The 24375-nt window shown below is 42.0% G+C and overlaps 1 protein-coding gene across 1 annotated transcript; it reads right to left on the reverse strand.

Moving 5' to 3' along the window:
* Positions 1 to 4996: 4996 nt before the first annotated feature.
* Positions 4997 to 24225, reverse strand: LOC124139559 (DNA polymerase delta subunit 3-like). Its single transcript, XM_046506732.2, has 14 exons — positions 23966 to 24225; positions 20738 to 20793; positions 18963 to 19068; positions 17981 to 18088; positions 17198 to 17262; positions 16494 to 16599; positions 14280 to 14408; positions 12479 to 12554; positions 10634 to 10802; positions 10270 to 10316; positions 9361 to 9435; positions 9005 to 9211; positions 7915 to 8015; positions 4997 to 6057 (listed from the first exon to the last, which is right to left on the reverse strand). The coding sequence occupies exons 1-14, from the start codon at positions 24059 to 24061 to the stop codon at positions 5968 to 5970; spliced, it is 1431 nt and encodes a 476-aa protein (XP_046362688.2). The 5' UTR covers positions 24062 to 24225; the 3' UTR covers positions 4997 to 5967.
* Positions 24226 to 24375: the final 150 nt, after the last annotated feature.

Below are 24375 nucleotides of genomic sequence, written 5' to 3' on the forward strand. Positions count from 1 at the left end.
TCTGGTCCAGACTAGATTATTTACAGGTCGTCATCACATACCTGGCATATGGTTTTGTGAGGCGTAAAAAAAATCTAATTTTTATGTAAAGAATTTATCTTCCGCAAGTGAGTGAGTGAGTGAGTGAGTTAGAGCGAGCGAGCAATTTATGAATGTATTTTTTCAGTTTCTGAATGTCCCTCGTGTGAGCTCGGGATGGGTGTGACCCTCCCCCCTTATCTGCAAATATATAGTATTGAAATTTGTTTTTGAAAATTCTGCAACTTATTTAGTAAAACCTTGTTGTTACGTGTCAATTCCCAAATTGAAACAACCAGTAAACACTGAAATCTGAAGTAAAAGAATTTAGTGTGAAACCAACAAACAACCGACAAATGGTATACAATCAACAAATGTATTACACAATTAACTTGATTTACAAATCAATACACATTACTGCACAGCAATTACAATGGAAAGTATGCAATAGAGTGGTAGTACAATGTTCAATGGCAGTATCAAATACAAAGTATGATGACAGTGGGGACATAAAAAAGTTCAGTGATAATAAAATTCACCTATCCGCAACAATAGTCAAGCTCTCGAGACAGGCCTAGGCTGGGAATCCGGGGTGATAAGTGATCTTCACACAACCGCTGGTCTTGATGTTATATGAGATGGAATGTGAGAAGAAATGTGAGATCGGACATGGACGCACCTGCTCTACTAATATAGTCGAAGTAGCTTCCAGCACTTTCCATACAGTGCTCAACCAGTCCAGTGTCACTTGAACATTACCAAATATTCCACGTTTCTATAATGATTGACATCCGTCCATGATATTCCGGAAGTTTACAATTACAGATAATTCGAGCATCTAAATATAATAGCTTCCTCACCACTGCTTACATAAAATAGTTCTACATTCCTGACAACTAATCATTGTCCAAATACAATGAACTACTGAATCTCAACAGAAACAATATAATACAGTTACAATCATTGTTTAACAATAAATGACACTTAAAATGGCACGGGTGGTCCGGGCGGTCCAGTCGGTTAAGGCGCCGCAATTCCCTGTGCGTCCCTTGGGAACGCCAGAAACCTATGATTGTGAGTTCGAATCCCGGTTCTCCCCGATTATGTTTGTAGGTTTGGCAGCACCATACCCTTGCTCGTGGGTTTCACCAAAGTGGTAAACGTCTAAGATCTGCATCACTTCAGGCTTTCCTCCCACATTAACCTGACGATATAACTGGAATACTGTTAAAAGGGGCATTATACCCAACTCACTCACTCATCATTTATCCAACACGTTTTCATAATCAGCACTGTACATTCCTTGAAGTGTCATAGAGCGTTACGGGTCACTCTACTTCCCGAAAACAGATGACTACCGGTAACAGAACGGATCTCATGCTGGGATTTATAAGGCACCAGGCCAGGTTGATATGGTCTCCATTCCCCAAATAAACAAATCGACCTGTGTCATGTAAGGAGTGATTTAATTTTACAGGTCGCACAGAAGTCTACTGTGTGTCCTATGACGGGGAACAGACAAACCATTGATCGATAATGTCACTTGAATCTACCAAGTCACAGACAATAACACACTATATCATCCTTGTCAAAACTGGAAGAGGTTCTAATGGAGGTCACCCGTCAAAACTATTGTCACCAAGCTGCCGTCTTGGGCTTGAAGAAGCAACACCGAGCCGTCTTGGGCCATCGGACAGGCAACACTGGGCCGTCTTGGGCCACCGGTGAAGCAGCATTTTTCGGTTTTGAGCCATCGGACAGGCAACACGTTGACGTCTTGGGTCATCGGGCAGGCACCACTTTACGGTCTTGACCTATATGACAGGCAACACTTTGCGTACGGAGATCTAATCAACCCCAGGTCCAGGGATAAGAATCAAATCATCCTTCAACACAATCCAAACACCATGTGACCTGTGCCTTTCCGTACAAGTGTGGGTCATTTGTCGGGCGCTTCTAACACCACGGCGCATATGAAGTAATTGTGCAGTAAGAGTTGCCTCCCTTCATTTCAACATTCTTTTACTTAAAAATCCATTACACTTTACTAGACACACGAGGTTTATTCTGCCTGGAATGTCACGTGAGGCCATGATTCCTGTCAGGGACAAGCGAAGCGTCCTGAACAAGACATGATAGGATAGCTCAGCAGGGTAGATCCCGCCCCGCAATCTAGAAATACATTTTCGTTCCCTGTGGATACTCTGTTAGAAAAGGTCCCCAGCAACCTTTGCTACCCGTAGGAGGCGACAAAACAGATTGGGTGGCCAGGGTTGGGGACATGGTTGATTGCGTGACATCGTATCCTCACGGCGCGGATCGCTGCTCACAATATCAATCACTGGATTGGCTGGTCCAGTCTCGATTGACAACCTGCCGCTTTTGATTAGAGCTGGAATATTGCGGAATGTGGCGTTAAACAAACCAACACTGGTAGCCAATATATCTCTGAATGGTTGGTTGGTTTGTTGTTTAACGCCGCACTCAGCAATATTCCAGCTGTATGACGGCGGTCTGTAAATAATCGAGTCTGGACAAGACAATCCAGTGATTATTATCATGAGCATCGATCCACGCAATTGGGATACGATGACATGCATCAGCCAAGTCAGCAAGCCTGACCACCGAATCCCGTTGGTCGCCTCATACGACAAGCATGAGGAAACGTAGACGTGTCAGTGAATTTGGGCTGAAAGCCTCTTTTGACAGTATCCATCTACACCAAGGCGTGTCAGCTCAATTTACGGCAAGCATGGGTAGCTGAAGACCTATTCTTCCCCGGATCTTCACGGGTCCTCTGAATGGTAGTACGTTGTGGCTGTTTTGTTGTTTTGCCAGAATAGGATAAGCAAACTGAAATTTATAGATATTATAGATTTTTAAAACACGTCTTGCACCTGAAGTACTTAAATACTTTGTACCAAGGTACAGACGTAATGAGATGTTTCTGTAATTACTACGTTTATATAAATAACAGAGTGTGATCTGTGATTGATTTGCGTGATGGGACCCGTGATGGAAGACTTCAATGAGCCGTGGCACTTGCTTGATTAGCGACCTGTAAATTGACATTTGATCAAATAATGTGTCAACCTACTTATGCGTTAATTATCGGAGATTTGATACTTTGATCTTTTACATGTGTGATCTGAGATTTGATACTTTGATCTATGACTTGTGTGATCTGCAATTTGATAATTTCATCCATATTTTTTTATGATCTGGGATTTGATACTTTGATCTATGACTTGTGTGATCTGAGATTTGATACTTTGATCTATGACTTGTGTGATCTGAGATTTGATACTTTGATCTATGACTTGTGTGATCTGAGATTTGATACTTTGATCTATAACTTGTGGCATTTGAGAAACTTTTGTCATCTGTAACTTATGTGACCTGTGACACACACAACACAAAATATAAACACCTTAACTAAACACAGAAAACACTGACACCTAAATCTGGTGACATATTTATCCAAATGAGATGTGTTGGGGTTCCTCAAGAACATTGCTAACAAACCCTTCATCAAACCGCCAAAGGCCACAGTGTCCACTGCTGTGTCTTGGTTATCAATTGCAAAAGAAACTTCAGGACAATTACCTCACAAGTAAAACTGAGGAATTGTTGTTTATCTCTGCAGTCGGTATTGAAATCTGCAAAGTGCAATATGTACCTTAGGTTGGTTGATATGGTGAGTGAGTGAGTGGGTGAGGTGAAATGGGGTTTAATGTCGCGTCCAAGATTATTGCACTTATATAGTAACGGAGAGAGTGAGTGAGTTGGGTTTAACGCCGCTTTTAACAGTATTCCAAATATATCACAGCATCTCAGTTTAATGTGGGAGGAAAGCCCAAAGTGATGCAGGTCTCTGACATTTACCACTTCGGTGAAACCCACGAGCACAGATATGGTGTTGACAGCCTAGAAACATCATCGGGGTGAACCGGCATTCAAGGTGAGGTGAAATTGGGTTTAACGTCGCGTCCAAGATTATTGCACTTATATAGCGACGTGCATGCACGTGTATGTGTGTGTGTGGCTGCTTGTACTAGTCCGGACTGATGCCGATTTATAGTGCTAGCCCACTGAGATACCATGCCGCAGTTTAACATGAATACCCCACTCAGACACAGTATACTGACTCCGAGCCGACCAGTCCTTGTTTTAGCCCCTTAATGCCGAGCGCCAGACAGGGTAACAACAAGTACAATCTTTTAACGTCTCTTTGTATGACGCGGCCCGGGATCGAACCCTGGACCTTCCGCTCTCCGGGCAGATCTACCACAAGACCACGGAGGCGGTCTGAACCGGCATTCGAACCAACAATCATAGGTTTCTGGCGTGCCCAAGGGACGCAACTCTGCACCGTGCTCCCTGGTTGATATGGAATTGGTTGATACTAGATACCGTAACTAAGTAGTACCAAATACCTGTTCCTGAAATTAGAATGAGGGCGAACGTGGAAAGATATCGGCACAGAGAAAGCTGGTTAAACCTGATTTCACTGTCATCCGGGTTAACAAGTTTCTGGATTAATAAATCCTTGTCATAGAGAAATGACCTTTGACACTATGTAAGACTGCTGCAGCATCCACTTAGAACTTCCAGACTGTCGGGTAAGACTCCAAGGTGAGTGAGTGAGTATGGTTTTATGCCGCTTATAGCAATATTCCAGTAATATCACCGCAGAGGACACCAGAGATGGGCTTCACACATTATACTCATGTCGGGAATCGAACCCGGGTCTTCAGCGTGACGAGTGAACACTTTAACCACTAGGCTACCCGACCGCGACTGCAAGGTATTACCTGCATACTGCAATACTCTTTTCAAATGATAACATTGCAAATTTTTTCTGTTCCTATGTATAGGGTAAAAATTAACTGACAATTGTATCATTTAACCAAAAATCAACACAGAAATCATTCACAAATGATGTTTTGTTTTGAAAATTAATTAAAAATTCAAAAAATTGGAAATGATATTATTTTATTAGGTTGTCTCCCTTTTCTCCATGACTACAAAATGGCAGCGACTGACCATGCTGAGTAATATTAGTAACATTATTCCACTCTCATTAAATCGCAATACTTATCACACTACATATACCTGTATCACACATCTTTTGCCAATGCACAACCCTAGTGAAATGAGTCCAGAAACAAGTCCCAATGTATCATATATTACACGGAGGTACATTTTGAACCTGGTTCACCAAACCAAATAGATGGTAATAAAACAAAGCACGTCCAAATACTTTTCAGCTGGGTTTTGTTTTCTTTGTTTGTATTTAACGCCGCACTCAGCAATATTCCAGCTATATGACGGCGGTCTGTAAATAATCGAGTCTTGACCTTACAGCTAGGATTTACACAACCCAGTATTATGTAAATAACATAAAACACACGAAGACAAGGAACAGAGGAGATGAACTGATATTGTACATATAATTATCATAAATGACTACTGACAACAAATGAAATGCCTACTGACAACGACTGAGAAAGAAGGACTTTCTATTACTATTATCTTCTGCAGCAGTGCGGTATCCAAATCAGCTGTTTCAATCACAGGTGGTTATTATCATTTGATACCTCTGATTGACCAATCAGAATCGAGTAATTTCCAACAAATTTGTGTTAGAATGCAGCTCAAAACGACTTCACCAATATATCAGCACTATCACTGCAGGGGTGTCCAAGAATGAGTTTCACACAATCTAACCATGTGTAAAATCAAACCCATGGTATTCATGACAAGCAAACCCTTAACAACAAGGCTACCAACAGTTTCATGTGAAACAACTGTTACAACATTTATCATTATTCACTTTCAAATGAAGCACTTGTCACAGTTAATCTTTAATGCAAATATGTACAATGTTCAGATTAACTGCAGAACTTAACATAAACCTGAGCACATTTTCGGATACGATGAAAGATTTTATTTCTTCTTGAAGAAGGACATCAGAGACATTTGGTTTTTAGGTCCCTTGGCAGGAGATTTCTTCTGTGGAGAGGCCTTCTTTGTCGGCTGAAAAATAGATATACATGAGTGAGTGAGTGAGTGGGTGGGTGGGTGGGTGGGTGAGTGAGTGAGTGAGTGAGTGAGTGAGTGAGTGAGTGAGTGAGTGGGTGGGTGGGTGGGTGGGTGGGTGGGTGAGTGAGTGAGTGAGTGAGTGGGTGGGTGGGTGGGTGGGTGGGTGGGTGGGTGAGTGAGTGAGTGAGTGAGTGAGTGAGTGAGTGAGTGAGTGAGTGAGTGAGAGGTTTTACGCCGCTTTTAGCAATATTCCAGCAATATCACGGCAGGGGGCTGGGGTTCACACATTGTACCCATGTCGGGAATCGAACCCGGGTCTTCGGCGTGACGAGCGAACGCTTTAACCACTAGGCTACCCGACCGCCCCAGAAATACATGAAAAAGTACACCAGTGACGATGCTGGTTCGGTGAGTGAGTGGGTTTAATGCTGATGTGAAGGGTGTTTCAATAACGGCTTGACGGGGGAGGAAAGCGTGAAGTGATGCAGGTCTCAGATGTTTATTGCTTTTGTTAAACCCATGAGCACAGCGTGGTGCTGACAAATCAAGAAATATTATCAGGGCGAATCTTGGATTCGAACCTATAATTTAAATTTGTGGACAATATGCCAAAACAAGGACCACAGGGCCCGAGCTCTGAGGTGGTGAGACCGCCGATGGGGTCAGGTCGGAGGTTCCATGTTTTAGCATACTGATCTTGTCAAGAGTAATCATTCGTTTTGTTAAACCAAAATTCACTTTTTGAAGCCTTTAAACCGTCTGCCGTCTCATTACAGCAACAATGCTGTGAACCGTGAAATATTAGTACCAGACGCCATCTTGTTTTCTGGCAGAAAAGTCAATTTCATCACGTGACAGGTCAATACTGATCATATGACGAGTCAATATTCAAGGTCAGTGTCAGTCACATGATTCGGGGTCTACACTGGAATGTATTGTTCCATCACATGGTACACATTAACCAATGGATTTGCAAGATTCTTATTATAGAGATATAACAAAAAACTTAAGCCACCAATGTGTCAGATTTCATTACTAACATACAGAAAATATTGATCCTACTCATATGCTTGTCATATTTGGATGACACTCCCCATGCCCTAGTATAATATTTTCATGACCCTCACTAAAAAGACAAAATGCAAAATCAATTTATATTATAAACTCTCCCTTTTTTTCATGACCCTCCCCAAACGTGTATTTTTTATGACCCTCCCCTAGAGTCTGTCATAATATTATTGAGTGACCCTCCCCTGATTCCCCCTGACCTACCATTCTCCATAATTAATACCGCAAGTCGACCGCAACCGTGGTCTGGTGGTAGAGTGTCCAGCGGGTTCAACCCCGGCCGCGTCATACCAAAAGACGTTAAAAGATGGTACTTGTTGTTACCCTGTCTGGCGCTCGGCATTAAGGGGCTAAAACAAGGACTGGTCGGCTCGGAGTCAGTATACTGTGTCTAAGTGTGGTATTCACGTTAAACTGCGGCATGGTATCTCAGTGAGCTAGCACTATAAATCAGCATCAGTCCAGACTAGTACAAGAGCCCACACACACACACACACACACACACACACACACACACACACACACACACACACACACACACACACACACACACACACACACACACACACACACACACACACACACACACGTCGCTATAAAAGTGCAATAATATTGGACGCGACGTTAAACCCAATTTCACCTCACCTAATACTCAGTCCCTAAGATAGTTGCCTGTAATGAGCTTGATCTTTAGTGAGACCCCCCCTCGTTCTCGGACCCCAAAACTCCCATTATACACATCGATATGCAGTTATCCTGGATCAGACAAGCCAGTACACCAACCTGTGTCTTGGACTGTTTGGCCGGTGATGGTACTTGCTTCTTGACATCCTCCTCTCGCTCGGACACGTCCGTCGAGTCGCTCTCCCACACCTTCTCTGTGACTGCAAGGGTCATGATAATATTCATCAACACAAACAAGCATCAGTGAGCGAGTTTTACTTAGCGAGCTTTTAGCAATGTTTAAGGTATGTGGCGCCAGGAATGGGCTCCACACTGTACCCATGTAGGGTATCAAACCCATAAGAAAAAGCAAAAACTTTAACAATGGTAAGCTACTTCATTAAACAGGAGTATATTTCACAGTCATCCTTTTATCAAATATCAAAATACAACAGAACATGGTAAGTCATCACAATAAATTATTTTACCATATAATGGACAGTTATACCAGATAAACTTACAATCCAATACATATGCAAATGAGGTCATCAAGCAAGAACTACTTTTCATAAGTCTGTACATCCATGCTCAAAAACTTTCGCAAACAGTTCCCAAAAGGTTAAGATAGTTTTCTAGATGTGTTTGTTTGTGTGTTGTTTAACACCGCACTCAGCAATATTCCAGCTCTATGACGGCTGTCTGTAAATAATCATGTCTGGACCAAGCAATCAAGTGACTGACATTGTGAGCATCGATTCACGCAATTGGGATACGATGACATACATCAACCAAGTCAGCTAGTCTGACCACCCGATCCCATAAGTCACCTCTCACGACAAGCATAGTCGCCTTTTACGCCAAGCATGGGTTGCTGAAGACCTGTTCTACCCCAGATCTTCACAGGTCTTTCTGGATGTGTGAAGACTTATAGAAACTAACATGACAGCACCTGGCGCTATATCATTAACAGTGCACTCCATTCATGTTACCATGGTTACTGTAGTTCTACATGAAAGGCTCGCATAATACAAATTTTATTGCTAATATATCATATTTTCATTTCATTATTGTCAAATCCAATTTGTCTATTACTAACTCAGCTGTCAAGAAAAACATTTTGGAAAAATTCCTGCCTGACACATTTACATGAAATAAAACTTTCTACTGTGATAAAAAACAATGCAACCTCCGACAGGTTCAACATATTTACCCATAAATCCATCTGCGTCCATGGATGTCTTGGGTACGAGTTTCCGCGTCCGCTTTCTCCGTTTCTCGCCTCCATTTGTCTGACTGACAATAACGGGTTCGTCATCAGAATCAGGTTTCGTGGTTTTCTTCGGGCTTGGTGACTCGGGTTCTGGGCTGGACTCACGGACAGGACTTGGGACAGGACTCTCTTCCAAAACCTCCATCTCTGTTCACAAAGTAGGAAGTCACAAATAACACACAACCAACACAGCAAACATTGTCGTCATCCAATCCTAAACATAGTCTCCACATAGGGGTATACTGTCTACATCCACACGGCTTTTTAAAAAAATCATTTAAATTTTTCCCACTTACCGTCTTCGCTACTGCTGCTGTCAAACAGGTCATTGCGGATTCGCCTCCTTCTCTTCGTGTCGGGTTTGTCTTCATCTACACAATATAACAAACACCAGTGCATTAGACAATACATAATAGCCTCCATGATCACAAGCAATCAACAAGGACAACGATTATACATTAAAAACCCATGAATCCATTGAAATTTTCTGCACCGACAAATTCCGGTACATAACGGTACATTAAATTAGGGTTGGGATGAGTCCAAATTTACTACACAGAGACCCAACCCCCTATTACCTGTCCCTACCTGGGTACAAGATCCCTGACAAAAAGTTTTAGATACACAAATAACACTCATGTTCGTACACTGAAGCTGACTGAAACCTTTTTCTTCATTCTAACATAAAAGTGAGAAGGAATGTGGGCAGTCAGAAAGAACATGAGTGACTGGCAATGCAATCATGGCGTTATAGTGACATTTTGTCATTAAACAATAACATATCACGTGACTAACCATGGGTCTGGGTAGTGTTGTTGTACCCTAGTCCTACTCGGTACCCTAGTCCTCCTGCTCGGTACCCTAGTCCTCCTGCTCGGTACCCTAGTCCTCCTACTCGGTACCCTAGTCCTCCAACTCGGTACCCTAGTCCTCCTACTCGGTACCCTAGTCCTCCAACTCGGTACCCATCCGACCTGCGTACCCGAGTTACATACACCCACTTGTGATGCAGGGTTTCCAGGTTAACAGAGTCTGGACTACCCAGGTTTCACATTGTCTTCAAGTTTTGTATTTAATGTGTTCAATGAAAGTATCAGCTGTTAACTTTCAATTAGCATCCGATAAACTAACTCGCCTCTTTAACCAGCCATGGTTTCTGGGGGTCAGTGCTAACCCACAGATCTCCGGCTGACCCTATGACCTACCTGAATCTGAGACCCTTGTAGATTTCTTTCCCTTGCTAGGACGGCTTCTGAAAGACCAAAATATCAAATAAGAAAGTGGGCAGATATTTTCAATTAGCTTTTAAGCTAATATTGTTATCACTAGAACGGCCTTTTACCAAACTCTCAACCCAAACATCAAATTTAATGCCAAGCTTCTCATTGGATGCATGGACTATAACTTTGCACTCCGCAATATTTCAAATATATGATGGCGAATCAAATCTGGACCAGACAATCCAGTGATTGATATTGTGAGCAGCATCCACAACGTCGGGGTACAGTGACACACAATCAACCTGACCACCAGATCCATTCAACACTGAAAAATTGAGAATCAACCCACTTCTTCACATCAGTCTTCTTCTTTTCCTTCGGAGGCTCAGGCTTGGGTTTATTACTCTTCACTGGTTCACTCTTCACTGGTTCACTATTCACTGGTTTACTGTCATCTGGCTTTGTCTCCACAGGGTCACAGAGCACTGGCTTACTCTCAACAGGTTTGCTTGGCTTTGCTGAAAAATGAAATCGATTGTCTTCATGTCAGGACAATGTAGCAAAATTATTCCATACAAAATTATTGATGAAGCCTGAAAAATATTTTATGAAAAATTAGTGTCCTGGCACTGTAGCTCAGATGGATACGTAATTACAGCCACTTAAAAACAATTGGTGACTGCATTCTTATTGAAGTGATGTTAGTTTGTGGCCATCTTGTATTAAAACTAGCTACAATTACATCAAAACCTGACCCAAGGTCACTCTTGATGTGAGGTGAGGGGAAATGAGGTTTAAAGTCGCGTTCAAGATTGTTGCATTTTTTTGCATGATTTTATAGTTCTACCCCGCTGAGATACGATGCAGCAGTTTAAAATGAATTTTGTTTGTTTGTTGTTTAACGACACACTCAGCAATATTCCAGCTATATGATGGCGGTTTGTAAATAATCGAGTCTGGATCAGACAATCCAGCAATTGACATCATGAGCATCGATCCACGCAATTGGGATCAATGTCATGTACCGACCAAGTCAACGAGCTTGACCATCTAATCCCGCTAGTCGCCTTTTACGACAAGCATAGTCGCTTTTTACGGCAAGTATGGGTTGCTGAAGACCTATTGTACCCCAGAATCTTCACAGGTCTTAAAATGAATACAGACACAGTGTAATGACACTGCGCCGACAGTCCTTGTTTTAACCCCTTTATGAAAGCGCCAGGCAGGGTAACAATAAGTAACATCTTTTGACATCTTTTGGTATGACATGGCTGGGGATCCATCCCCAGATTTTCCTCTCTCCAGGCAGATTCTTTACCACTGAGGGTCTATGTTGGATTGCTTTGAACTGATGAGGTGAGCTACAGTCAATCAGGTGAGCTACAGTCAATCAGGTGAGCTACAGACAATCAAGTGAGCTACAGTCAATCAGGTGAGCTACAGTCAATCAGGTGAGCTACAGTCAATCAGGTGAGCTACAGTCAATCAGGTGAGCTACAGAAAATCAGGTGAGCTACAGAAAATCAGGTGAGCTACAGTCAATCAGGTGAGCTACAGTCAATCAGGGGAGCTACAGAAAATCAGGGGAGCTACAGAAAATCAGGTGAGCTACAGAAAATCAGGTGAGCTACAGTCAATCAGGTGAGCTACAGTCAATCAGGGGAGCAACAGTCAATCAGGTGAGCTACAGAAAACCAGGTGAGCTACAGTCAATCAGGTGAGCTACAGTCAATCAGGGGAGCTACAGAAAATCAGGTGAGCTACAGTCAATCAGGTGAGCTACAGTCAATCAGGTGAGCTACAGAAAATCAGGTGAGCTACAGAAAATCAGGTGAGCTACAGTCAATCAGGTGAGCTACAGTCAATCAGGGGAGCTACAGAAAATCAGGTGAGCTACAGAAAATCAGGTGAGCTACAGTCAATCAGGTGAGCTACAGTCAATCAGGTGAGCTACAGTCAATCAGATGAGTCAATCAGCAATACTTCCACACCAATCAGTCATGGTTCACACACATCCTTGAGGTTTAAATACAAACTATTTTCAAGGACTTTCTTATTCATCCAAAAATAGACCAATAACTACCCATGTGGGCAATAGAGCCAAGTGTTTTGGTCGGAAGAGCGAACAATGAAAGTCCAGTGGGAAGGTTGTAGGTTTCCATGACAGCACTGAGACGATATCCGTGTGACGTACCTGTCTGATTGGAGAAGAAAGACATCACACCTCCAGCCTTGCTGCCTTTGCCGCCCTTTCCACCTTTAGCTGGAACCTGACGCAGGAGAACATGGTCACGAAACAGAATGGTTTTGTTTCCTTGTGTGCTACGGGGCACTTAGTAACATGATCAGTCTTTTCACCAGAATATTTTGATCCCTCTTCAAAATCATAATCACATATTCCCTTAAGCCAAATTAAAAGCAGGTTAGATTTGGATAGCTTGTACCCTTCAGAGGTTAAAATATATCATAGCCTGGCACTGTGGCAAGTGAATTTTCAGTTTGATTAGATAATGTGTATCAAGTCTGAATGAAATGTGAATTTTGCGATACAGTGTGTCACTCGTGAGAGATTGTTTTCCAATACTAATGAATATATATGTGTGGACATTCCATCATACTGAACAGGCCAATCTCAACAGCAGGGGTAGACGCCATTGTTCATATCCAACTAGTCCTCAGCTCAGTTCGGACTAGTGAGTTACGTAAAATAATTAGATTTTGGGATGAAACAAATAGTCCCACTAGATTTTCACCTGTCTCGGTCTAACGGGCTAGTGGCTGTGTCTATCACTTAATAGTATTCTGATAATCACGACACATGGCCAGAAATGTCTGAAAGAGTTCCACCCACAAGCAGCCATGAAAGACAGGGCCACCAGTTCAGCTACCCGTCATTTCTCAATATTTTTCACTTTATTTTTATGAAAAGTTTCAGGCAACTGAACATTCAATCAGGGTAAGTGGTCTTATCTCAATCACTTGTTCTGTCAGGACGATGTTCAAATAAAGACTGAACCCCTGCCCTTCCATAGATTTGGAGGCAGTGTCTGAAACTAGGCGGAGTAAACTGAGATCCTTATGGGCAAGCACATTTAACGCCTTAAGGCCCAAATATGTTAGCTGAAGCAGGGACACATACTCTTGCAATATAAACTACAAAACACAACTCTCAACCAGAAGCTTGTACTGCTACAATCTCATTAAAATAAGATCTTAGTTCTCGCTATCGCTAAACAAAGATCAGAGGACATCCCATTACAGGTCACGTCAGAACGACCTTTCATCCAACCAATCAGAGCGTCGCTTACCAGATCATGAAAGTGACAGACGGAATGTGTTTCTTGATCATGCAACCTCGAAATATTTAACAGAGGGTATTCCAAACGACAGTTTTTATGATTTTATCCATACAATCTAGGCCATCTGTAAGCCATTCCAGAATGTTCTTTTTATCGGTTTTAAAAGTTTTAACCAAAAATATGTTAAAATCTGTTTCAAACCTTAGTGGCCAGTTTGAAACTAGTGTCGTAAAGCTCGAGAAAGCTGCCTTCTGATTGGCTAATGTCGATTTCTTGTCAGTCATTTCATTGATCGGTCAAAGTTCGCTAGAGGTCGTTATGACGCGACCCGTAATGGGATGTCCTCAGATCTTTGTTTAGCGGTAGCGAAAACTAAAGTCTGGTTTTAATGAGATTAGTACTGCTATCACACCGAGTTCCCAGAAGCCTACATTTATCAGAAATTATCAGCTTGTGACTAAAGTCATACACCATTTGAAAGGTCTAATCTTAATGTGTATAATGACGAAAGTTATGTTCATCACATTACTTATATAATGCTTAATAAATAATTACTAAAATAAACTGCAGGCCGTAGAGACCTGCTAAAAATTACAACTATCAGCCCGAGAACAAATCTGTCGGCCTCAGGCCTACGGGCCGATGGCTATTTCAAACACTGTTGGTAGGGATTCATGAAGGTCAAGGTCAGCTTACAGGGACTTTCTCTGCAGCCTCCTTCTTCTTCCCTCCTGCGGAGAACATACTAGCAATGCTGCCCTTGCGTTCGGCCTTGACAGCTGCACTGCCATTGGCTGCTGGTTTAGCTGCCGTTGATAAACTGCCCTGGAATAGACAAAATTATATGTCATAGATCCATGGTAAGGTAAAGAGAAATGGGGTTTAATGTTGTGGTCAAGATTGTTGAACTTATATAGTATGTGTTTGCACGTCATGGTCCAGTGATTGTAGCGCCACCCTAGGCGCCGCTCGGCACAGGTCTGTGTCTTTATGCTCATTAGGGTTTTGTGAGTTAGTTAGTTTAATCTCATACTTTTATTAAGTGTTGGTTTGATATATGTTTTCTCCTATATGTATGCAAGCTTATTCATGTCTTGAAAGTGTTTTAGTAACTTTGATTTTCACGCAGCGGCGGGATTATCTAGTACTACGTAAATATTTCTCATGTATTTATAGTTATTTATTTGCTACCTCACTAATTGTACATATCTGGTTGTAAATGTTTAATAGTACGGTTTTAATAAGTCGGCTTAATTGGTTGTCTATGCATCTTGTTGATTGTCTTGTCAGAGTATTGTTTCATCTATCTGTTGTAATGGCTGTCATATGGTCAGTCAGCTAAATCAGCATGTATATTGGTTCATGCTTTATTAATCAGTGTCAGTGTCATTTGGGGTCTTGATCCTTCAGATTGCCTCAGTTACTCTTAGCTGATAGTAATAAAACTGTGAACTTTTACCAAATTTTTATTTTATTGCTTTATTCTTGTTTAACGACACCCTGGACTCGGTTCAACTCTAAGACAGTGTGGCTGCTTGTATTAGTCCAGACTCATGTCACAAATGTTATATTTGGGATAACACTTTCTGAGTAATGCTACCATCACACCAAAGTAGTTCTATCCCGTTCTACCCCGTTCTAAACAAAATACTAAAACGGGCTGTGATCACGGTAGAACGCGTAGTTTGGCGTAAAATACGATGCTAGTTCGTTCATAAGCAGTCCTCATTTCGTCTATCTCATTCTTATCTCGTTCTTAGCCAGTCTGCAGTCGGTTTGTATCCAGTTCAGATCGTGTAAAAGTGCCCGTTCACCTCAACTCGACAATGTTTCGAAGCAGTTCGAGCACGTCCGTAGCCGTTCTCAACCCGTTCTTAACCAGTTCAACCTCGTTCACAATACGTCCAAGCCAGTTCTAACTAATTCTTAACCCGACCAACTCGTTCACATTACGTCCTCATCTCGTCCCAAGTGCGTGCATATTCGTGTCCTTGCCCGTCCTGGCCCGACTCCTATGGATACCGAGCGCGTAGCCAGTCTTCATTCAAGTTCAGGGCTCCGAGCTGTACACATCATGCCTCCAAAGAGAAGTCGACCCGGTCGTTGTGCACACGTACTGAAATTAATGTCGGACTGCACCAAGTAGTAACACGTCCCCAGTAGGTTCGAAGTACGGCAATTCCGTTCAAAGTATGGCAATTCCGTTCGTAATACGTCTTTCTCGTTTTAAGTATGTTGTCAATCCGACTAATTGCAGAACGGGATGGACGGGATAAAATTTTGAGCAGACTCAAAGTTCTGGGGCACCCTGCCCGTCTGAGCCCATCCATAAAGTTCGTAAAGAGACTGTCAATAGTTGCTACTACGTCCACTACGTTCATACACAGTTGGAGCCTGTTCGACAACATTGGTGTGAAGGGCGTATAAAGTACAGATGTCAGAGGGGTACACAAAGTATGTGATCTAGACTACCAGTTGTCAGACTTTCATTTTGTGGAAGCCTCGGTGGCTGAGTGGGTTAGATCGCTGACTTTGTGTACTGGCGATTAGGTGCCTCACTCTTGCAGTGTGGGTTCAAATCCCAGACGGGACTCAACCCAAAGAAGTACAAGAATCTGTACTTTACTAAGAAAGTGTTATACATTTTGTTACATTTGACCACTTTCTAAATGGCATTGTGTGTTCACAAACTAATGTCGGTTTGCTAGCCCACAAAGATACCATGCAGCAGTTTAACAAGGATACCCCACTCAGACACAGTATACTGACTCCGAGCTGACCAGTCCTTATTTTAGCCCCTTAATGCCAGAACCCTCACGGAAGTATTGGTCCATCCGAAAGTTGCTGAACTCAGTTAATTCATTGTTTACTAACAATAGAGAATCTCTGATTCAATGCTCTTCAACTCACATTTGTCTTAGGCGGGTCTGACGATGGCTGCGACTGTTGGACGCCAAGTTTGGCCAGCTCCTCTTTGGACCTGGCCTTGGCTCGGGGGTAGCTTATAGCACTATAGCTGAAACAGTAGCAGTGGAATGTGGGGAAAGTGCACATACAGTCAAGTCTTGTTAATCCGATAACCGTTAATCATCTTTATCCGACACTAATGATGGGAACATATTAAATCAGTGCTATTTAGACCCGTTAATCCGACAGTCTCACAATCCGACTCCGACACACCTAATTTGCAATGAATTACCGAAATCACTCATTACTGAGTCTTGTTAATCTGACATAGTCATCATTGATCATAATTCAACATCTGTAGTTAGTACATTTTCCCCTCTCTAAGTCTTTAGGAGACAAAGGTTTGGTTTGGTTTGTTTGTTGTTTTTACGCCGAACTCAGCAATATTCCAGCTATATGACGGCGGTCTGTAAATAATCGAGTCTGGACCAGACAATCCAGTGATTAATATCATGAGCATCGATCCACGCAGTTGGGATCGATGACATGGATCGACCAAGTCAGCGAGCCTGACCACCTGATCCCGTTAGTCGCCTTTTACGACAAGCATAGTCGCCTTTTACGGCAAGCATGGGTTGCTGAAGACCTATTCTACCCCGGATCTTCACGGGAAATTAAAAGACAAAGGTGTTTAGATAGTGACTTACCTGCTGCATGAGTGTAGCTTCTCCTTCGTGTTGTCATAGTCGGCCATGAACAGCGAATTGGAGTCCTGAAACATCCAACTAGTGAATCAGAAATTTATCTCAGATTCCACACTAACATCGGCAGACAAATCAGGAACAAGGTTCTGTAGCTCACCTGAAACATTAAGTGAGTGAGTGAGTTTGGTTTTGCGCCGCTTTTAGCAATATTCCAGCAATATCACGGCAGGGGACACCAGAAATAGGCTTCACACATCATACCCATGTCGGGAATCGAACCCGGGTCTTCAGCGTGACGAGCGAACGCTTTAACCACTAGGCTACCCGACCGCCCCCCTGACATATTAAGAATCAAAAGGGCAGTCATCAATATCCCGCACCATCCTTACAAGTAATTGTCAATAAATGATCTTACATTTCTGTGAAAACGAGTGGCACAAGTCCTAACTGGCCCAATAAACTGGCAAAGTTTCATGGAGAAATAATTAAAAGTTTGGCACAAACCCTACCTTTGAAGTGAGTGAGTATGACTTCATGTTGGTGTTAGCAATATTCCAGCAACATCACGACAGAGGACACTAGAAGTGAGCTAGCTTCACACGATGTGCCTATGGTTGGAATAAAACCCAGGACATGGGTGTGCAGAGCAAGCACTTTAACCAGAAGGCTAGCCCATCCCCAACAAGACTTTGGAAAGGTGTATAAGATTTGTAAATTATTAATTACCTTGCCACTCCTCATGATAATACAGAAGGTTAAATTAACTGATGAAGAGTAAAACCTGACCTTCAACTTGACCTTCTGGACACTGTAGATGTGGCAGCTGGTCACCGTTGTCAGCGTCGACTTGAAAGACCCGAGCTCCTCCTCCGAAACAATGCAACACTTGTGACCCTGAGAAAGAAACAGTTTCTCTAAGGAGGCAGTCTTTTCATGGACACAACATAGGTATTAACCAGTTATAGATCAACTTTCAATTTATACATTCCTAACCATGCTAACAAGGCAAGATCAGTTCCAATATATGGGGTAAGTGAATCAGTGGGATTTTACGTCGCTTTCAGCAATATTTCAGCAATAATATGGCATAGGACACCAGAAACTGCATCACACATTTTACCCATCTGGGAGCCAATGCTTTACATACTAGGCGACCACACCGCTCTCTTCAGCAAACCTAGTATGTGGACATGGTTGTGTATAAACCAAGAAATTGAAAACAGCTACCATACAATGATACAAAACAACAGACATACCATTCAAGACCACAATGCCATGACAGATTAACTACAGTAAATTACAGTATAAACGAACTCAAAGGGACCACTAATTTAAGTTCGTTAAAACTTAGTTCATTATAAGCATATGTACAGTATATATACAACAAAATGACGAACAATTTTTTTTGTTATATCCATCAGTTAATTGTAAGCGTACTGTATAGTGATATGAAAGAATGAAGAGGTCCTTAACTTCTTTTAAGCAGTATATAATTCATTAGGGTGAACTAAAAGACGGAGAGAGTGAATGTTGTTTTACGCCACAGTTGGCATATTCCAGCAGTGTCGAGTAAAACATCACCCGTAATTACTTAATTCTGGACAACACAAAGCCCTAACTGACATCAAGACCAGCGATCCACACAGTTGCCTGGGTTATAATGATATGCTGTAAGCCAGGTCACACACATCCATGATTGTGAATAATACTCTATCAGCTTGATTTAAAACCAAAAGAAGTGAGAAAAAGGAATTTTAAATTTTCTAACCATGAAACCATTCTTGGTTTTCGGTATTCCTGCAACAAAATATGTCACTGATAGCTTGTCATTGTCCCTCTTGTTTCTCTCCTGCTGCACGAAGGCATAGAGCATTCTGAAAGGAAGACAATCATCTGATGATGTAACATGGCACTGGTTTTGTACTTGTGAGTTCACAAACTGTCGTCATGGTAACTGCATGTTCAGTTGGGAGGGGAGGTTCCAACCTTTATTTCAACATTACATAGAGCATATATATAATAATAATGACAGTGTATAAAATTCCCCAAAATTTTAGTCCAACAACCGGACTGGCAACATTGCAAAGTTACCAGGCCAGATAAAATGTTGTCAGTCCTCATTTTCTAGACTAGTGAGTGAGTGAGTGAGTATGGTTTTACGCCGCTTTAAGCAATATTCCAGCAATATCACGGCAGGGGACACCAGAAATGGGTTTCACACATTGTACCCATGTCGGGAATCGAACCCGGGTCTTTGGCGTGACGAGCGAACGCTTTAACCACTAGGCTACCCGACTGCCCCTTTTTCTACACAAACGAACAAAAGTAACAAAAGGGTAAACATAAGAATAGTACCGTTCAATATTAGTTCTCAAGAAATAACAATACCATGGTGGATTGTCAACTTGGTAACTTTAACCCCCGACCACCAGTAAGTGCAGTCTCGTACTGTCGGGCAGGCGGGTATTTTAAACATTGATAGTGATAATAACTATGGCGGCAACGAATACACTATGCGGCGAATATGATACGTACCACAAGTATAGGGTAATGAATATGAATATTTATTCACGAATACAGAAACAAGTCAGCAGTCGATGTACTCTTTATAATAATATTATTAATATTCAGTGACACAAAATTAACTATTGGACATGGTTTGACCATCCTGACAGAGTTAATGATTATTATATTACAGTATTCAACGTAATAAGCGCCCAGGGTGCTCTCAAAATTAGAAATAGGGGGCTCTTTTTAGAATATAATTTTGGTGAAAAAAAAACACACTTGAAATATCGTAAACATTGTGGTTTATGCCGACAGCCTGGAATGATACAAAAGAAAAGTCTGTGCGTATTATGAACGACAAATATATTTTTCCAGAATTTAATTGCCCATGATTAAGGGTGCACATAACACACGAGTGCGTATTACTAAAATAAATAAGTCTTGTGTACATTGATCAATCTGAAGGAGTGCTAATTGGGATTGTTCACTAGCCAATATATTAGCAAATATCGCCGTGGGCGCTTATTAGAGCAGGGCGCTTATTACGTCGAATACGGTATACATTTATATACCAAATACACGAGTGAATTGTTACAGCCCTAATAATAACCAATATTTATCATATACCAGAGGAACAAGCTGTTTACCACTTCGGTGAAACCCACGAGCACGGGTATAGTGCTGACAAACCTAGAAACATAATCGGGGCGAATCAGGATTCGAACCCACAATCATAGGTTTCTGGCGCGAACAAGGGACGCAACTCTGCACAGCGAAGCGCGGCACCTTAGACGACTGGGCCACCCATGCCTCCTCTTTCTTTCATATGGCATCCATTTGTCTGTATTTTGACCTTGATTAGTAACATTTAATACCTTATCCGTAACACTGGACTATTATTGTGTATTGTAAAACTGGATTTTTTACAGAATGGCAGCCATACATATTTACTGTGATGAATTAGTAGATCATTTGTAACTAATCACACTAAATTTTAGACAAATGTTTTGAGGTAAAGGAAACTAGTTCACTCACTGTTTTGCTTGGTTGACATGAACCTTCAGGTTGGTGCTCAACCACTTGAACGTCACCTGCAACATGTACAGCAGTGGGCATTCAGGTAGGGTATTCAGGTAGGGCATTCAGGTAGGGCATTCAGGTAGGGCATTCAGGTAGGGTATTCAGGTAGGGCATTCAGGTAGGGTATTCAGGTAGGGCATTCAGGTAGGGTATTCAGGTAGGGTATTCAGGTAGGGCATTCAGGTAGGGTATTCAGGTAGGGCATTCAGGTAGGGTGTTCAGGTAGGGCATTCAGGTAGGGTATTCAGGTAGGGCATTCAGGTAGGGTATTCAGGTAGGGCATTCAGGTAGGGCATTCAGGTAGGGTATTCAGGTAGGGCATTCGGGTAGGGTATTCAGGTAGGGTATTCAGGTAGGGCATTCGGGTAGGGTATTCAGGTAGGGCATTCAGGTAGGGTATTCAGGTAGGGCATTCGGGTAGGGTATTCAGGTAGGGCATTCAGGTAGGGCATTCAGGTAGGGTATTCAGGTAGGGCATTCAGGTAGGGTATTCAGGTAGGGCACTCGGGTAGGGTATTCAGGTAGGGCATTCGGGTAGGGTATTCAGGTAGGGCATTCGGGTAGGGTATTCAGGTAGGGCATTCAGGTAGGGTATTCAGGTAGGGCACTCGGGTAGGGTATTCAGGTAGGGCATTCGGGTAGGGTATTCAGGTAGGGCATTCGGGTAGGGTATTCAGGTAGGGCATTCAGGTAGGGTATTCAGGTAGGGCATTCAGGTAGGGTATTCAGGTAGGGCATTCGGGTAGGGTATTCAGGTAGGGCATTCAGGTAGGGTATTCAGGTAGGGCATTCAGGTAGGGCATTCAGGTAGGGCACTCGGGTAGGACATTCGGTTCAGTGATTGAAATCATGAGCATCGATCAATGCAGTGTGATACGATGACATGCATCAACCAAGTCAGCAAGCCTGACCACCTGATCCCATTAGTCGCCTCTTATGACAAGCATGGGTTGCTGAAGACCAATTCTAACCCAGATTTTCACGGGTTCGCCTCATATGACAAGTATAGGTGGACTTATTCTAACCTGGAATGCCCACCCAGGGATAAATGTATTCAATAACTCATGTATCATGAGTACTGGTTGTGCTGGATGCCAAACCTTTGAGGTCATAAAACCAGAAAATCATAAACTGAACATTATTATAGTCAAGTATGCAAGATATAATTTATTTAGTTCTTTGTTTAACGCCGCACTCAGCAATATTCCAGCTATATGACGGCAGTCTGTAAATAATCAAGTCTGGACCAGAAAATCCAGTGATTGACATCATGAGCATCGATCCACTCAATTGGGATACAATGACATGCATCAACCAAGTCAACGAGCCTGACCACCTAATCCCGTAGGTCGCCTTCTTACGACAAGCACCGTCGCCTTTTACGACAGGAATGGTTTGCTGAAGACCTATTCTACCACGGATCTTCACGATATAAAGCTGTTATTGCCATACCCCAACATCTGTTCCTCATTCAATAGCCAGGTTTTCTAAATGTCTCTACTGGGGGTACAGGAAAACATAACCCGTGGTATTTTCGAGGGGGAAGCCCTCTTGTCTCCAAAACCGTTTTTCATTTTTAATATTGAAAACTTTGTGAAAGTTCACTTCCGATGAAATAAATCACTGTTGTATCCGTCGTATGACAAGTCTTAAGCAGGTTCAAATGTTTTTTCAGGAATGTTACAGTATGCATAGCATTTAAGATGGCTGACCCCAGCAAGCACATGTGTCATATCACACGTCAAGTTCCATGCATGAGACGTCCCGTGCACATGAAGAGTTACCCAACAGAGTTACCTCCCCTATACCACTACATGCCTGCATAGCAAACATACCACAAGCACTTGTAATTGAAAGAAGGTATCAATGTAGATCCTAAAAATATTTTATGACTTATAGCCTATCGGAGGTTTAGAATTGCCCAGAAATGTCCCACAGCACAAATCCACTATTCTCATGGGACATACAATACATAGCCCCCAGAAGTGACATAGAGAAAAAATTGTCTTTGAAAGGCATTTAGAAGTGATTCACATAAGGAAGAGAATATCTGGATGTCAACTTCTTGATGAGGAACAAAACATTTCGGAGCATATGCTTACTCCTTCACCAAACTGATTGAACGAGGAACGGATGAGGAAATAATTAGGTAACTACATCTCATAAGATATGCTGCGGCATATCACAATCCCAGTTGTCAAACACGAAACAGTACTAGTTATATTTTAATATGTGTGCAGGCTAAAACGGCACCTCAGCAGAACGGCACCGATCTGGTGAAAACAGCCGTGCTTTTGTAATAACGGCCACTGATCATTGACCGAAAACGGCATCAGTATATATATATGTTTTACTTATTCATATTGCTTGGTTTATTCACCACCATCATTGTCACCACGTGTCACTATAAAAGTATTGACAATAATCATTGTCATCTTGTCACATTTTCTTTACACCACAGACCATGGACAGCAGAGCACTGTGTTAGCATGCAACCCTCGAGACATTGTAAAGAATTGTGATCTGACAGCACCCTGTCATGAATCTTAAAGAAATGCAGCTTGAGACTGAGTAATTTTAACCACTTTCACACTGACTGAGGTTCTGTTATTGCCAACTGCTGGCGTTTCCGCTTGGTGACGTCTTGCTGAGGTGCCTTTCAACATGTTCAATATGGATATAACATAATGACAGCCTGTAAATAAGCCACATTATAACTGCATGGATGATAGTTTGAGAACATGTGGGTACAATGCAACTCAATGTCAGCCATGTCTATTATTGGTTGACAAGCATCAAGAAAACTTGTGTTTTAGCGACTTTCTTCCCTTCCTTGTTATGAAATTTCCCTTCCTTGTTATGAAATAACCATTATCTCTGAAGATAAACAACAGCTATGGGTCGCGTTTTTCTTTATAAAACTAGAATAGGTGTTGCCACAATAAGAGTGAAACCGCAAGAAGCGTGCATACTACTAATGTCTCATCCCTATCTAGGCCTACAAGCATCAACACATATGACGTAATATTTTGATAAACATGATGATGTAACGTGTAATCAAAAAAAAACAAAAATTGATGTTTACAGCGATGAAGTCCGCTCCCCTATTACTATATCACATATCTGCATTCAACAATGACAGTGGAGAATAGTATTTATAAGCAGTAGTTTGGGAACACTCACAACTTTATTTTCATCGTTCACAAATTCATCCAAATTTTCCATATAATATTCGTCTACCGCCATGTTTTCTTCACTCGAAAGAGAAAGTAGAATCATTAGGTGAGAAGGCCCATGCTGTCAAAACATTCGATGTCATCCAAATAATTAATTTTCGCCACGAATTGTTTATGTCGAATTTCAGCAGCTGAATCTTCTTCTCGAAAATGGATTTCGCGGGAATATTCGCGAGGTTGACAAGCGTGAATATAGAAGAAGGACTTGTTACCTGAAACGAAATGACATGATCTAAATAAATAGAACGCGGGAATATATTGCTCCAAATAACACAGTATTGATAATGTGAAATCTTTTAGGGCACATAAACAAGCTGATATATTTATTTCAAGGTAATATCGAAACAAAACATTTTT

The sequence above is a fragment of the Haliotis rufescens genome, unplaced genomic scaffold, assembly GCF_023055435.1.
Source record: "Haliotis rufescens isolate VD_foot unplaced genomic scaffold, xgHalRufe1.0.p SCAF_9, whole genome shotgun sequence".
Classification (NCBI taxonomy): Eukaryota; Metazoa; Mollusca; class Gastropoda; order Lepetellida; family Haliotidae; genus Haliotis; species Haliotis rufescens.

Bases quoted from the DNA above. Each gene is read 5' to 3' on its own strand.
- LOC124139559 (XM_046506732.2), bottom strand. From the start codon at position 24,061: ATGATTCTACTTTCTCTTTCGAGTGAAGAAAACATGGCGGTAGACGAA. The intron at 10,803-12,478 runs GTACGTCACACG...TTCATTTTTCAG, and splicing joins TTTCTTCTCCAATCAGACAG to CAAAGCCAAGCAAACCTGTT. The intron at 10,317-10,633 runs GTGGGTTGATTC...TTGGTCTTTCAG, and splicing joins AAGAAGACTGATGTGAAGAA to AAGCCGTCCTAGCAAGGGAA.